The sequence below is a fragment of the Bos indicus genome, chromosome 19, assembly GCF_029378745.1.
Source record: "Bos indicus isolate NIAB-ARS_2022 breed Sahiwal x Tharparkar chromosome 19, NIAB-ARS_B.indTharparkar_mat_pri_1.0, whole genome shotgun sequence".
Lineage (NCBI taxonomy): Eukaryota > Metazoa > Chordata > Mammalia > Artiodactyla > Bovidae > Bos > Bos indicus.
Window position 1 is genome coordinate 1,146,608 of NC_091778.1, and position 16,208 is coordinate 1,162,815.

A 16,208-nucleotide genomic window follows, 5' to 3' on the forward strand; every position below is an offset into this window, starting at 1 on the left:
GGAGTATTGTGAAGTGAAGGAATAGAGGTAGTCAAACCTAAAAACCTTCCTATTCTTGCTTAACTTTATTCAGTCACATTTTCCTCTAATATAAAACGGAGAAAAAAAATGTTTCTACTGATACTTGTTCCTCCAATAATAGAGTTAAAGTTTGTAAAGAACCTGTGAAAATGTACCTCATAGTTGGCCTGCAACAGTAATGAGCTCACTCTCTTCACTTAATGCCTAATATTTTCATCAAATGAAGTTTCCAGATTAAACCAAAGTTTCCTTACACAACAAATCTAAATATTCTGCCCCATTGATTCTTAGGAGAAACACACACCAGTACAATGTGTGTTACTTTACACAATTATCAATTTCTCAAATTCAGTGATCAACTGGAGCTTTTTCATTAATAATTTGAACATTTGGTAATATCTGAGCATGGAGGTATTGTTTACCTGCATAGAGAAGCATTGCAGCTATCCCCCAGTTTCTAAAGGTTCACCTTAGCCATTTGGCTTTTATGAAGACCTACTTTAGGACTTATTTCCATGAATGAAAATAAATACAAATGGCTTTTTCATTTTAAAATAAAATGACATGTATTACTCTGCCATTAAAAAGAATACATTTGAATCAGTTCTAATGAGGTGGATGAAACTGGAGCCTATTATACAGAGTGAAGTAAGCCAGAAAGAAAAACACCAATATAGTATACTAACGCATATATATGGAATTAGAAAGATGGTAACAATAACCCTGTATACGAGATAGCAAAAGAGACACTGATGTAAAGAAGAGTCTTTTGGATTCTGTGCGAGAGGGAGAGGGTGGAATGATTTTGGGGAATGGCATTGAAACATGTTTAATATCATATATGAAACGAGTCGCCAGTCCAGGTTCGAGGCATGATACTGAATGCTTGGGGCTGGTGCACTGGGATGACCCAGAGGGATGGTACGGGGAAGGAGGAGGGAAGAGGGTTCAGGATGGGGAACATGTGTATACCTGTGGCAGATTCATGTTGATATTTGGCAAAACCAATACAATATTGTAAATTTAAAAAATAAAATAAAAAAGTAAAAAAAAAAAAGGTAAAAAAAATAAAAAGAAAAGAAAATGACAGCCTATATTTACACTAATGTTGGGGAGTTTTTAGATATTTTTCCATTTTTCTTTTATTGAAGTACAGTTAATTCATAATTTTGTGTTAATTTCAAGTGCACAGCAAAGTGATATATATACATATATAGAATGTGTACTCATATATTATATACATGTGTGGTCTTTTTCATATTATTTTCATTTATAGATTGCATTACTGTACTAATGCTGGTCTTTGTAAAGTGAAGTGGCGTAATTTGAACTTTAAAAAAAAGGAATACACTTGTGCTGCTGAAATATATTGCCACATGTGAAAGAAGGCTACAACACGTTTGATAACACTGCCTCCAAGGAAAAATCGAATCATTAAGACTGCAGATAGATTTCTCCCTCAGCATACTATGGACATCTATATTTCATCTGAAAGGAAGTAAAATTGAGTTTTAAGGACCTGGATTGCAAGTTTTTAGGTTAAACTTTTGAAAGGAACCTGAATTCCAGTGTAATAGTTCCTGACACATTTTGTAAAGAAAACATATGTGAATTGAGTCAAGCAAATTAGTAAAACTCTCTTGGTTTAAATTTGTTTCTCTGGAAAACTGGGATAATAATAATGTATCTACCAGTTTAATATTTAGAAAAGTGAACTGATGTGAAAGTGCCTGATAGATAATAAAGTGTCAATTTGATGTACATGTATGTGGCAGACCTACAGATCAAAAGCTTTGGAACCTATGCTTTGAAATTTAGAACCTAAGCTTTTTGAAATTTGCAAAAGATACCTAAGCTTGTTTCTAATGGTCCCTTAAGTCTTCAAATGGAAAATGTTTATATCTATATTTATTTATATTATATTATATTATTTATATTAAAAAAGTGATCCATGGAGATAGTTATGAAAATTAAGCAAATTAAGACTAATTTCAAAATGTGTCCTTTATTTTTTAAGGAGAGAATTACAGACATATTGTGAATTATTCTGTTCTCCTTTTGTGGGTGTCTCTGGTTTTGCTTTTGGTACATTCATAGTACGAAAACAAACAAACAAAAAAAAAGTTGTTACTCCTTCACTCAACTGTTCTTCCTCCATGTATCTATCTAAGAATTTCTATCTCTGTGCTTGCTTTGACACTGGCTAACCACATATAGAAGTTCTGAAGTCAAGATCCTATGGAAAATCCAATTTCATCCAAGTAACATATATGAAGAATTTAGTAACAAAGCAATAAGACCCTAGAGAAAAACTTACTGTAATCATCAAACTGTGGTTTACAGATATTCTTTCCATTGCCTATTTTGCAGTTTAAACATGAACACTGAAGCCATGGTAAAGTACATTAAAGTCATTCATGTCGATATATGGCAAAACCAATACAATATTGTAAAGTAATTAGCCTCTAATTAAAATAGGCCTCTAAATAAAATATTAAAAAATAAATTTTATAATAAGATATTAAAATAGCCTCTAAATAAAATTTTTAAAAAAGAATAAAAAAAATGCTTAAAAAATGCCTACAGTTTGCCATACCCTTGCATCATGGGACAGATTCTAGTCTCTCTTCCTCCAGGCTACAACAAAATGTTGGTTTCTGTCCCTTCTTTTCCACTAAATTATCTGAAAAATTTCTTAAATTTAATGTTTTACAACAGATATAATCCTCCCTTTGTATATAAATCATAACTTTCATGTCATTTTGAACATCCTAAGCTACTCTCCTCTTAAACAAACTCCTCACAGCATTTTTCACCTGTGTTTCTCACTGTGTAAATGCTAGGATTTAACATGGGAGTAAGGATTGCAAAAAACACAGCCACCCACTTATCCACAGGGTAAGTGACCACAGGACGCATGTAGGTGAATACACAAGGACCAAAAAAGAGCACCACTACTGCAAAATGGGAGCCACATGTAGAGAGGGCTCTGCGCCGTCCTTCAGAGCCATGAGATTTCAAAGAGCTCAGGATGACTATGTAGGAGACAAATAGTATGGAAAAAATGAGCAAGCACATGCCCCCTGTGTTAGCTGCCACTACCATTCCAAGTCTATAGGTGTCACTGCAGGCAAGTTCCATCAATGAGAAGAAATCACACATGAAGTGGTCAATGACATTGTGACCACAAAAGGTCAGTTCAGACATGAACATGAAAAGAATCTGCATGGTGGCATGCAGGATACCCCCGATCCAGGCCACCACCACCAGGAGCTGGTAGAGCCCTTGTCGCATGATGGTCGTGTAGTGCAGAGGCTTGCAGATGGCCACGTAGCGGTCATAGGCCATGACAGTGAGGACGATGACCTCTGATCCTCCGAGGAAGTGTTCTAAAAAAAGCTGAGTCAGGCAGCCACCCCATGAGATGGATCTCCTCTGGTACAGTAGGTCAATGGTAATTTTGGGGGTGGTGACAGAAGTCAAGATGGCATCTATGAAGGACAAGTGAGTGAGAAAGAAGTACATGGGAGTTTTTGACAGTGCAGAGCTGAGTGAGATAGTGATGACAATGAGCAGATTGGACATCATAGTGAACAGGAAAATGAACAAAGAGACAATGAAGAGTATCTTCTGCAGGAGTGGATTCTGTGTGAGTCCCAAGAGAATAAATTCAGTCACATTTTTAGGAGGCATTGAGACATCCATTTAGGAAGCGACATTCTCCTAGGAACTGAATTTCCTACAAATGAATAAAGACTGATACATATTAATCATGAAAGAATTTAGCCTGAATTTCTTCGGAAATCAATAGTTCAGCCACTGTAACTGTGGAGCATGTCCTTGGCATTTGCCCCAGTACTTGTTTCAAGTCTTTTTTTTTTTTTTTTTTCTCCATGATGCTTTCCATCTCTTCAGACACCCATCACCTGTCCCTGTAAAACATATAGAGGGCAATAGTTGATGTGTAATTTACTGAGCAAATACTGGGCTCTCTACATAAGATCTGGACTCTTTTCCTGGTTCCAACTCCATGTGATTCTGCTAAGTCATCTTACTGTTCCTTGCTTTTCAGTCCTTTTTCACCTGTGAGTTCACAAATTGTAATTTCAGATATATCTGATAAGTTTATATTTGTATCAAAGAGGTAATAATTATTTCCTCTTCCATGACAGTTTACATGTGAACTTTCAATTGTAACTATGGAAAGAAAGATACTATCAGTAACTATCTATAATAAATAGGGAGTTTAGAGAAATGTATCTATCAATTGCAATACACTTTACCTGGTACCAAGCAGACCACATAAGTTAGTCAGCTGTGTTTCCTCACTTACTATCATATCTGGCATGATATTGACAGTGTCTGAAACCTATTAGGTGATGAGTAAGTGCTTGAATTGCCATTTTCCATGGGTAAAGTATGCCTGCTTCCTGAGACCATAATCATAGGAAGAATTTGAATGTTGTTTTCTCCTGATGTGTTTATCATCACTCTCTACTTTATGAGCAACATAAATAAACATTTGAAAGGAAGCTTCACCTTAGTTTAATAGTTTCTAACACCCTTTATGGGTTAAGTATGAGAATATTTAATTGTCTGTAGGAAATAGTATGCTACAGGGTAATTTTGCTTTCAAGATAGATCAGTTGGTAAAGAATCCCCCTGCAATGCATGAGACCCCTGCTTGATTCCTGGGTCCTTAAGATCCCCTGGAGAAGGGATAGGCTACCCACTCCAGTACTTTTGTGCTTCCCTTGTGGCTCAGCTGGTAAAGATAATTATGGCATTTGTAAAATTACACTTTTTATTACTCAACATTCCATTCCACATGCAATATAATGCAATTTTCAATAAGTTTACAGCTTCTGTAGACTTGTAATGTGTGATTTACTGAGAAAATATTGTGCTGTATACATGCATTCTTGATTCTCCTCTTGATTCTAGTTCTGTTTGACTGTGCTAACTCATCTCGGTGTCCCATTCTCAGGAGCCTTCCTCTCCACCTCTGAGTCTGAAAACTGTAATTCTCAGATATATCTTGTAAGCTGATTGGTATCTAACAGAGGTAAGTGCTATTCCCTCATCCATGAGATTTTACATTTGAACCCTCAACTGTAACTATGGAAAGATGTTAAGTATCTATAATAAGCAGAGAGCTTAGGGAAATGTCTACGAGTCTCTGGAAGTGAAGGTGAAACTGTTAGTCTGTTAATTTGTCTGACTCTCTGTGACCCCTGGACTGTATCTCACCAGGCTTCTCTGTCCATGGGATTCTCCAGGCAAGAAAACTGGAATGAGTAGCCATTCCCTCTCCCAGGGGATCTCCCCAACCCAGGGATTGGACTTGAGTTTCCAGAATTGTAGGCAGATTCTTTACAATCTAAGCCACCAGAGAAGCCCAAACTGGTGTTCATTATTTGATATTTTTTATCCTTCAAAATCCTACTCCACATTCAATTTAAACATAGTCATATTCAATCAATTTATAGTTTCTATTGGAGAAGGAAATGGCAGCCCATTCCAGTATTCTTGCCTGGAAAATTCCATGGACATAAGGGCCTGGTGGGCTACAGTCCTTGGGGTTGCAAAGAGTTGGACATGACTAAGCTACTAACACATAGCTTCTATAGACTTGGATAAAAAAAGATTTTGCATAGGGGTTGAGGATCTTTCATCAAAGGAAGTATTTATTTTCAAAGTTCTAAAAATAAATTTTTAATGTGGATATCGGAAAGCACTAGTCAGCTAGGTAAGTTAGATAGATAATACACTATACATACAGACTTACATTCACAGACAAGCACATATAAAGTCTATTACTTATGATTGGTACATACTACAAGTTCATCCATTCAACGGATATCTGTTGGACACTTATTATGTATATGAATGTTTTTTTGTTCCCACAAAGTCATGAAGAGTGTTCCTTTTAAATACCCTGACTAACTGAAATCTCATTACCAAAGAGCAGCAATGCATTCATCCATGATAGGAATACAATTTCTACTCCTTTGTGTTTATGCTACATGCATTCTCATGTTTTGTTTTTGTTTTTTCCACATCTTCTCATAGCAAACATCATCCACTATTCCTGGCTACAGGATACTGAATTACTAATAGAATGAGAAATTTGGGAACTTAGAGAGGAGACAAACATAGTAAAATATACTCTGCATATATATATGTATATATATATATGTATATATATATATACATATATATATATATGTGTGTGTATCTTTCAAAAATAAATGAAGAGCTTTATTATTATTTTTTTTTTTTTGCTAAGATGAAAATTGTACACTTCTGTAGAAACAAAGTATAGTAATTTCACTGTATTTCCTTATTCTGATGTGGGAACTCCTGACAGACCAGAAAAGAGAGGTAGGTGTGTACATATAAGTCAGAATTAGAAGTAATTAATAAATATATTTTAAAATAACTATGAAGAAATATATATTTTTTTCACATTTCTTTGTATCCAGACTATTTTTTCTAGGAATAAACCCTAATGGAAAGTTTTCTTAAAGGAAAAAAAAAATCAACATTTACAAACACAATTCACAATTCACACAATTTTTTTCAACACAATTATTAAAAACTATGGAAAAATATAGAAATGACATGGAATGTTCAGCATTGGAGAAATGGTAAATTATAGTAAAGATGTAAATTATAGTACATCCATTTGATTAATATGTAGATTTTATAGAGCTTTTTTTAAAGCTGTGCAATATCAGATGGACAATCTTAAATTGTAATATACACTTGAGAAAATTTTGAATGCAGATGTGAATTGTGTAATTATTCTAATTTAATTCAAACTAATTTATATATGCATATATGTATGTATGTATGTATATATGTATGTATATATGTAAGAAAAAGACCCAAAACATTTTCACTTCTAAACTGATAGTATTGTATTTGAGTCTTTCTTAACACTTTGTATACTGCAAAATGTATTTAAATGTCAGATAAGTGTGGGTGAGGAGTGATTGTATGATTTGTAGGATCCATTTAAGAGAGTCTATTGTATGCTTTGTAAGATCCATTTAAAAGAGTCCATGACAATATGATTTCCTTGAAAAAAAGAAATTCTCACCTATGAACTTATCTGACTTAGGTCCATGGCCAGGGACTCAGGCAGCTGTTAGTTCACCAAGAAAGAAAAGTTGTAAGATTTAAAAATGACAACTAGTTCTGCTACAATAAGTGACTTTGCCTATTTATAAATGGCACCTCTGGATAAGCCTTAAAAGTACTACCACATTTCCTGTTGCAGCAAAATCTGTAAAGTTACTTAGCTGTGGCTAATAGGACCTCAGGGGTATTTCACCATCTTTAGCAGATCCTGTCAAAATCCAATTATTTCATGTAAGTTAACTAAACAGCAGAGGGAAATTTTATGGCACTCATCTTTAATTTTTAACTCTTTTGAGTCAACATGAAGACAAAACACTGTGACAAGAGAAAAAGAGGTGACCACCTACACATTTATGTATTTGATGAAAAGAGTTTATTATAAAGTCCTAATATTTAGTGTTGTGTAAATTAAACATTTAGGTAGGTAACTATCTGATTTTTAAATGTTCATTACAATAATTGGTTTTTAAATTGATCTACCATTTCCAAAAGCATGATTTTTAAATCCTGTTTTAGATGTTCACTAATTTAAAATTATGTATCCTGTTATAGTACTGATACTTCACATACCTGTGTAGCCCACACTGCAGGTTGATTCTTTACTCCCTGAGCCATTGAGGAAGCCCTGTAGTCTGCTATATATATATAATATGGCCATCCTAACAGGTGTGAGGTTTCATCTCACTTTGGTTTTGATTTGCATTTCCTCCTGATTAGTGATGTTGAGCACATTCTTATGTTCCTCTTGGCATCTGTATAATTTTTTAAGAAAAATATCTATTCAGGTTCTTGGCCCATTTTACATGGGGTTATTTGCTTTTATATTATTTAGTTGAAGTTATTTATATATTTCAATATTAATTCTACATAAATTCATGATTTGCAAAAATTTTCTCACATCCTAAAGGTTACCTTTTCATTTTGCTTCCTTCCATGTGTAGAAGCAGTCTGGATTTAAAACTTGAGATCCAGGACTTCAGGCTGATACAATGTTGGGATGATGCTTACCTGACTTGATAGTTTTGGCTTCCTCCCTCTGAGAGTCCTAAACTGCTCTTTTACAAGTCTGATGACCTCTCTTCTCACACATGGTTCACACAGTCCTGTATACAGAAGAACCTGATCTTCTAGCCATCCCTGCCAAGGCATCATTCATGTAATTGCAGTCATTTTTTGCCCTCTGTAAAGCCCAGCAATATGCTGATTAGTAGACAATGACCTCTGCCCACCCCATACGGAAGAGAAGAATTGTTTAGTTAAGCTTTGCCTAAATTCATTATGATCATATGCAGAGCAGTGAAAGGAAAAATACACCCCATATACATAATAGACACAGGCCTGTGTGTGATCACATCAAATACATATGTATATGCATATGCAAACTCATCTCTCAGTTAAGTCAGTTCAGTTGCTCAGTTGTGTCTGACTCTTTGCGACCCCATGAACTGCAGCACACCAGGCCTCCCTGTCCATCATCAACTCCCAGGGTTTACCCAAACTCACGTCCATCTAGTTGGTGATGCCATCCAGCCATCTCATCCTCTGTCAACTCCTTCTCCTCCTTCCTCCAATCCCTCCCAGCATCAGGGTCTTTTCCAATGAGTCAATTCTTTGCATGAGGTGGCCAAAGTATTGGAGTTTCAGCTTCAGCATCAGTCCTTCCAATATCCATAGGCAAATACTGGCCATGTGTTGTCAGGTACAGAATCTGGGTGTGTTCACATATAGGCACATATCTGCAACTTGGTAGAAACCTATATAAGACTGAGCATCTTGGTGTAAATAGTTATAGAGATTAACATGAGGTTGGATACAATCTGAGTGTGTGGTGGGATATATACATGTGTGTTGTTGGATCAGGCCTATGGATGTTTGGATCTTTGGATACAAAGTCTCATGGCTTTGGAGACTAAACTGTAATTCATACCACAAAGAGACACTGACCCTTTCTGAGCAGCTTGTTGAAAATGTGTTAAACCCAAATGCTTGCTATTATTTGGTGGGCTGCCGTCTATGGGGTTGTACAGCATCGGACACAACTGAAAGAGACTTAGCAGCAGCAGCAGTGTGTTTTGAGCGAAGAAGGCAATGGCAACCCACTCCAGTACTCTTGCCTGGAAAATCCCATGGATGGAGGAGCCCGGTAGGCTGCAGTCCATGGGGTCACTAGGAGTCAGACACGACTTAGTGACTTCACTTTCCCTTTTCACTTTCATGCATTGGAGAAGGAAATGGCAACCCACTCCAGTATTCTTGCCTGAAGAATCCCAGAGACGGGGGAGCCTGGTGGGCTGTCGTCTATGGTGTCACACAGAGTCAGACATGACTGAAGCGACTTAGCATCAGCAGCAGTGTGTTTGGAAGACTTTGAGATAATGTCAAGAATCTCCAGGTAAAGGAATAAAAATTAGGATATAAGGTTTCTCATACAGTGTGGTTTACTAGTGGGGAAAAAAAAAAAAAGCAAAAACAAAAAATATTGCCCCGTAGACTTGACCCCTTAGACTTAACCCTTCATAAATCGAGACTGAATAAGGTATGCATACAAATAAGCTTCTTTGACCACATGCTTCCAAATATATTAGAGGCAGATTATATTTTCCTTCAATATTGATTCAGAGACAGAGGGAGAATATTAGGAATGAAATCTCTGTCAAATAAGAAAAATATATCCTGGCCTCTTTACTATATAATAATCTTTAGTTCATTAATAAGAGCAATAAGAATTATATCTATGGTCAACATTCTTCTTAACAATGACATCACCCAAAATATCTGGTGACAGCTTCTGTAGTGTATATTTGAAGCTCGTGAATTATTCTAAATTTACACATAAACAGCAAAAGCTATATTTGTATTTGAAACTGGAGCCTTTTATACAGAGCGAAGTAAGCCAGAAAGAAAAACACCAATACAGTATACTAACACATATATATGGAATTTAGAAAGATGGTAACAATAACCTTGTATATGAGATAGCAAGAGAGACACAGATGTATAGAACAGTCTTTTGGACTCTGTGGGAGAGGAAGAGGGTGGGATGATTTGGGAGAATGGCATTGAAACATGTATAATATCATATATGTAACGAGTTGCCAGTCCAGGTTCGATGCATGATACTGGATGCTTGGGGCTGGTGCACTGGGATGACCCAGAGGGATGGTATGGGGAGGAAGGAGGGAGGAGGGTTCAGGATGGGTAACACATGTATACCTGTGGCAGATTCATTTTGATATATGGCAAACCAATACAATATTGTAAAGTTAAAAAATAAAATTAAATTAAAAAAAAGATATGTATAGAAATACTGTAAGCAAATAAAGGAGACATTCAACTTAAATTGTAACATGCAAAGCTCTATAAACAAAAAAATACATGTAAAGTTCTAATAGACACAAAAGTAACACATATGTGAAATATAAACATATGCTGTCTTTATGTGAAGAGCAATGAACCAAGTTTTATGTCATATTTCTAATTCTTTTCAATATCTGTGCTGTTGTTTAGTCACTCTGTCATGTCCATCTCTTTATGACCCCATGGACTGCAGCACTCCAGGCTTCCCTGTCCTTCACCATCTCCCAGGGCTTGCTCAAACTCATGTCCATCCAACTGTCATGTCCTCTATTGTCCCTTTCTCCTCCTGCCTTCTGTCTTTTCCAATGACTTGGCTCTTTGCATCACATGACTATAAAGTATGGAGTTTCAGCTTCAGCATCAGTCCTTCCAATGAATATTCACAATTGATTTCCTTTAGGATTGACTGGTTTGATCTCCTGACTGTCCAAGGGACTCTCAAGAGTCTTCTCCAACACCACAGTTCAAAAGGATCAGTTCTTCAGTGCTCAGCCTTCTTTATGGTCCAACTCTCACATCCATACATGACTATTGGGAAAACCATAGCTTTGACTATACAAACCTTTGTTGGCAAAGTAATGTTTCTGTTTTTTAATATGCTGTCTAGGTTGTTCATAGCTTTTCTTCCAAGGAGCAACCATCTTTTAATTTCATGGCTGCAGTCACCATCAGCAGTGATTTTTGAGCCCAAGAAATAGAGTCTGTCACTATTTGTAATGAACTCTATTAATTTTGAAAAAGATTACATTATTTAAGAGAGAAACATGGGAAAATCTTCTCCTAATTAAATAAATGTATGGTATTAGCTATAGCTTAACTCATCATATAGAATATAAACCTGTAGTCTCAATAGAGACATTTTAACCCAAACAATACATCCTTCCCAAAGAAATTGTGGATATCTTAAAAAATCTTTTCAACAAAATATATGCATTGAACTAGAAAATTACAAAATATTTTAAAGCATATTTTGATCATTGGAAGTATTCATACAATAAATCCACTCATCATGCTGATATTATTAAACATGAGGATACATTACTAAGTTAAATAATCACACATGTCTTTCCTGGGAAGAAGAAGTCTTGATTGAAAATATGTGATACATTTTCCAGGTGCCTCATTTTCTTTTTCTGGTCCAGAGCTTTTTCATGGTATTTTTCACTTCTCCATTTCTCAGAGTATAGATTAGAGGATTCAGCATAGGAGTGAAAACAGTGTAAAACACAGTCAAGAATTTGTCAATAGTTAAAGTGGAAGGAGTTATCACATACATAAAAATACAGGGCACAAAGAAGAGGAGCACCACAGTGATGTGGGAGCCACAGGTGGACAAGGCTTTGAGCCTCCCTTCCTGACTAAATTTCTTCAGGGAGCATAGAATGACCCCATAGGATATGAGTAAGAGTGTAAGGATGATCACACAGATGGCCTCATTTTTGGGCAGCACTGTGAGGGCAATGATATGGGTGTCAGTGCAGGCTAGTTTTAACAAGGGGTACACGTCACACACAAAGTGGTCCATGACATTTGGGCCACAGAATGGAAGGTTGTAAACAAAAAAAGGATGAAGGACAGCATGCAAAAACCCACCAACCCAGGCCAAGAGCAGTAGCAGAACACACACTCGCTGATTCATGATTGTCAAATAATGCAAGGGTTTGCAGATGGCCACATAGTGGTCATAGGCCATGACCACCAGGAGTAAAATCTCAGTACCACCAAATAAATGCTCCATAAAAAGCTGGTCCATGCAAGCTTGGAAGAAAATGGTTGTCTTCCCACAAATGAAGCTTTTAATCATACTCAGGATGAAGTTAGTAGAATAAACAGCGTCCAGAAATGACAAATTTCCAAGGAAGAAGTACATAGGGGAATCCAGCGTTGGACTGGCCACCACAGTGATGACTATGAGTACATTGCCCATCATCATGACAATGTAGATGAACAAGAACACAGCAAATAATATTTTCTGACCCTGGGGGCTCTGAGTGAGCCCCAAGAGGACAAACTCAGTTACATTGTTCCTTTGTTCCATAGGCACTTCTGTTTGTCTTATTCCAGAGTTCAGTTCATAATTCCCTGTATAGTGACTTCCTGAAATCTTGAACTAACTTGTTGTTTCAACAAGTAGGCAGTATGGATTATTAATCACCAATACTACTTTCAGATATGACAACACACAGCTTGTTAAAGGATAATTCCTAACGTCAACAAATTTACAGACTAATTCAGAAGCATGTGACTAGAGACACGTGGGAAAATTACACATTATTAAATAAATCAGGTGCCAAAACTAGCTTTTGATATTGAAGCTAATTGTACATATAGAGAAAACATATAAAAATAAACACAAATTAAAGGTTTAATAGAAAAGCAAAGCAAAGTTTACCTCATATTTACTTTCCATTTAATAAAGCATGTTACTGTCCACATTTTTGTGTGGAAGAATCTTCTTAATCAATCATCAAAATCCCAAATAGATATATTCGACAATTTCAAATTTGTCTAAGGACTTTGGAAAAGATACCACAACAATAGACAAAAATAGCTTATGGAAATTATTTAAATTTTAGCAATATACACAAAGTTATATCTAAATTGAATAAAGATTTCTGAATAATTAGCTAATAAATGAAATAATAACATAAAATATATAAACAATTAAATGAAGACTGTCCCTAAATGGGCAAAAAACATATGATCAAACGCTGAAGCTCACTTGTGAATAGAAAACTGGGAATTGAAGAAATGGCTTGCTTTTAGAGCATTAGCTTAGGTTCTTGAAAATTATTCAATCAAGTCTACAGGTGCTATCTTTTTTTCTTTGGCAGATGAAGAAACAGCATTTAGATAAGATATTAATTGAATCTATATTTTGATTTACAAATATCTGCTCATGATAATATCCTCAAATAATTACACTTGAAATTAATCTTTAAAAATGACCTTGAAAAGGTAAACTTATTTCAGATTATTAGAATATGAGAGCATCCAAAAAGAGTGTTACAGAATAGAATCAATCTTCACATATTTAATACTCACAAATGATTTCTGACATGAAAATCACAAAGGACAACTCTTGAAAAGTTAATTCTTACATCACCAATGTACCCTTGGAAAACATAAAGCTTTGTTCAGAATTTTGTGTTTTAATACACTTCCTGGGTTACCTGCATAAGGAGAATGGTGTTCAGTCCATGTTCTGGGCTCTGGTGACTTCTCCTTGTCCTTCATCAGCTGATACCCTCTCTGGAAACAGACAGCATCATCACTGGACCTTGAACTGGTTCAGTATGATCAACTCCATGCTTGTAGAAAGCCTACTTCATCTCAGTCATTCAGAGAAATATTAATTTTCAAGTTGTTGAAGTTTTCAAAATTAATATAAATGTACTCTAACTTAAATGCTCTGAATCTTGATTATAAAAAGAAATTCAGAATGTTCTTGATTGTGTGAATTTGTCTTAGTAACAAACATATTAAAGCAACACTTTGATCAGAATGAGAGAAAGCATCAAACTGTGATATATTGCTTCAAATAAAATTTTGCTATTTGTTCTTACACCAGTGAAAGTGAAATAGTCTTTGCAACATTTGAGTCTCAATCAGTTCTGCTTTCCTGTCTTTTTACAGCATTGTTGAACTTTGAGTTTGTAAAGGATGGAGAATAATTTCATATAAACTTTATTACATTTTTATTTCAATTCAGGAGGAAACTGCCATGTGATTACTGCTACAAACACTCTATGAGGTAAGCATGAAAGACCATAAACACTTTGTCTACATTTAACTACATCATGTATAATTGAGTCATTCAATGGATGCACCTCCAAGGGTGATTTTTTTCTAATTAAATTCACTGGGACCTTAATCATAATTTTGAGGTAGACTTTATCTCCAGGGATACCACCAGGATAATCACTGTGTAGAACAGGATTGAACCCTGTTTTCTGAGAGAAAATCTTAAGAAACAACTTGGGTCCAGGGAAAAGTCCAGTCTGGGCAGAAATGTAATATGTAAACATTTTCCTATTTAAATCATGGCCTTCCAGTGTGGCAGATCTTTAAGCTTAAGCTTTCTTTGAAGATGATATCTGAACTGATTTACAAATATGATGAATGAAAATTTCAGAATAAGTCATTAAAGCTTATTTCAAATGCAGATAAAGTTTGTCCCATAATTTGTCACATAATTTCAGACAGGCAAGTTGATATAATCAGATAAGTCTTCCAAAAATAAGCAACATTTTAGTTGAGTTCTAAAATAAAATTGATAGAACAGAAAAGATGGCAAAGGAATTCCATGAAAAGGTACACCATTTATAAAGTCACAAAGGGTGCAATACCTGTGTGTGTGTGTGTGTGTGTGTGTGTGTGTGTGTGTGTGTTAGCTGCTCAGTCAAGTCCAACTCTTTACAACCCTATGGACTATAGGCCTCAAAGCTCCTCTGTTCAATGAATTTCCCAGGAAAGAATAGTGGAGGGAGTTGTCATTTCCTGCTCCAGGGCATCTTCCCAACCGAAGAATAAAACCCAGATTTCCTGCACTAACAGAAGGATTCTTTATCATCTGAGCCGCAAGGAAAGCCAGTAATACCTGAGACCCATTTAAACTAAATTACATATTCAGTGTGAAAAGATCAAACTATGAATTTAGAAGATCACTGCCCTGGATTATCTCAGAATTCACTGAGACTTCTTTCTGAAAATCTTTAGTTAGATGTTCCCATTTCCTGACCAATAAATATTGATGCAGTCCAATGTTGTTCTCAACTCTATAATAATTTTCAAATTTTTGTATGCAATATCTCCAATTTTCAGAGAAGGCAATGGCAACCCACTCCAGTACTCTTGCCTGGAAAATCCCATGGATGGAGGAGCCTGGTAGGCTGCAGTCCATGGGGTCGCTAGGAGTCAGACACAACTGACCGACTTCACTTTCACTTTTCACTTTCATGTATTGAGAAGGAAATGGCAACCCACTCCAGTATTCTTGCTTGGAGAATCCCAGGGATGGTGGAGCCTGGTGGGCTGCCATCTATGGGGTTGCACAGAGTCAGACATGACTGAAGTGACTTAGAAGCAGCAGCAGCAGCATCTCCAATTTTGGACACCTGCATTTGGGCATCAATTTAGATACGTAATTTAAAATGTTACACAGTATAAAGGTGTTCTGCATCTCATTAAATGGTACTGCATTTGTTCAATGTCACTGCTCAGACAAGAAAGCTCACCGTGTTATTTACTCATTTATTGATCTCCCATGACTTATCCATACCTTTAGCAAAGCTTATTGTCTCTGCTTTCAAAATGTATCATAGATTGATCGTCCCTACCCCATTTTCTTCCTGGTCACTGGGGCAGCCTCCTTGAAGTACGTCCATGAAAATTCTGGCTTTTGACAACTTGTTATCCTAAAACAGTTCAATGGTTCTCTTTAATTCTTGTTCCATTATATCCCTGCATTGCTCAAAACTCCCATGGTGGATTCCAGTCATATACTCACAGTTTAATGTATCACTTTTAACATTCAGAGTAACAAGAATGGGGATCCCCATTTTCCATTTGAAGAAATTAAGATTCAGATCATCTCATTAATTTCAGTAAGGTCACAAATTTTTTAAGTGATAAAACTAGAATTAGAATCTGTCTTCTTTCAAAACAATTTAATTACTTAACTA

At 35.9% G+C, this 16,208-nt stretch overlaps 2 protein-coding genes across 2 annotated transcripts; both read right to left on the bottom strand.

The window, feature by feature from the left end:
* Positions 1–2,808: 2,808 nt before the first annotated feature.
* Positions 2,809–3,726, bottom strand: LOC139177741 (olfactory receptor 4C3D-like). The gene has a single exon (XM_070774396.1). It carries the CDS (start codon positions 3,724–3,726, stop codon positions 2,809–2,811), a length of 918 nt encoding a protein of 305 aa, XP_070630497.1.
* Positions 3,727–11,644: 7,918 nt separating this feature from the next.
* Positions 11,645–12,562, bottom strand: LOC139177742 (olfactory receptor 4A47-like). Its single transcript, XM_070774397.1, has one exon. It carries the CDS (start codon positions 12,560–12,562, stop codon positions 11,645–11,647), a length of 918 nt encoding a protein of 305 aa, XP_070630498.1.
* Between the last annotated feature and the right edge of the window lie 3,646 nt (positions 12,563–16,208).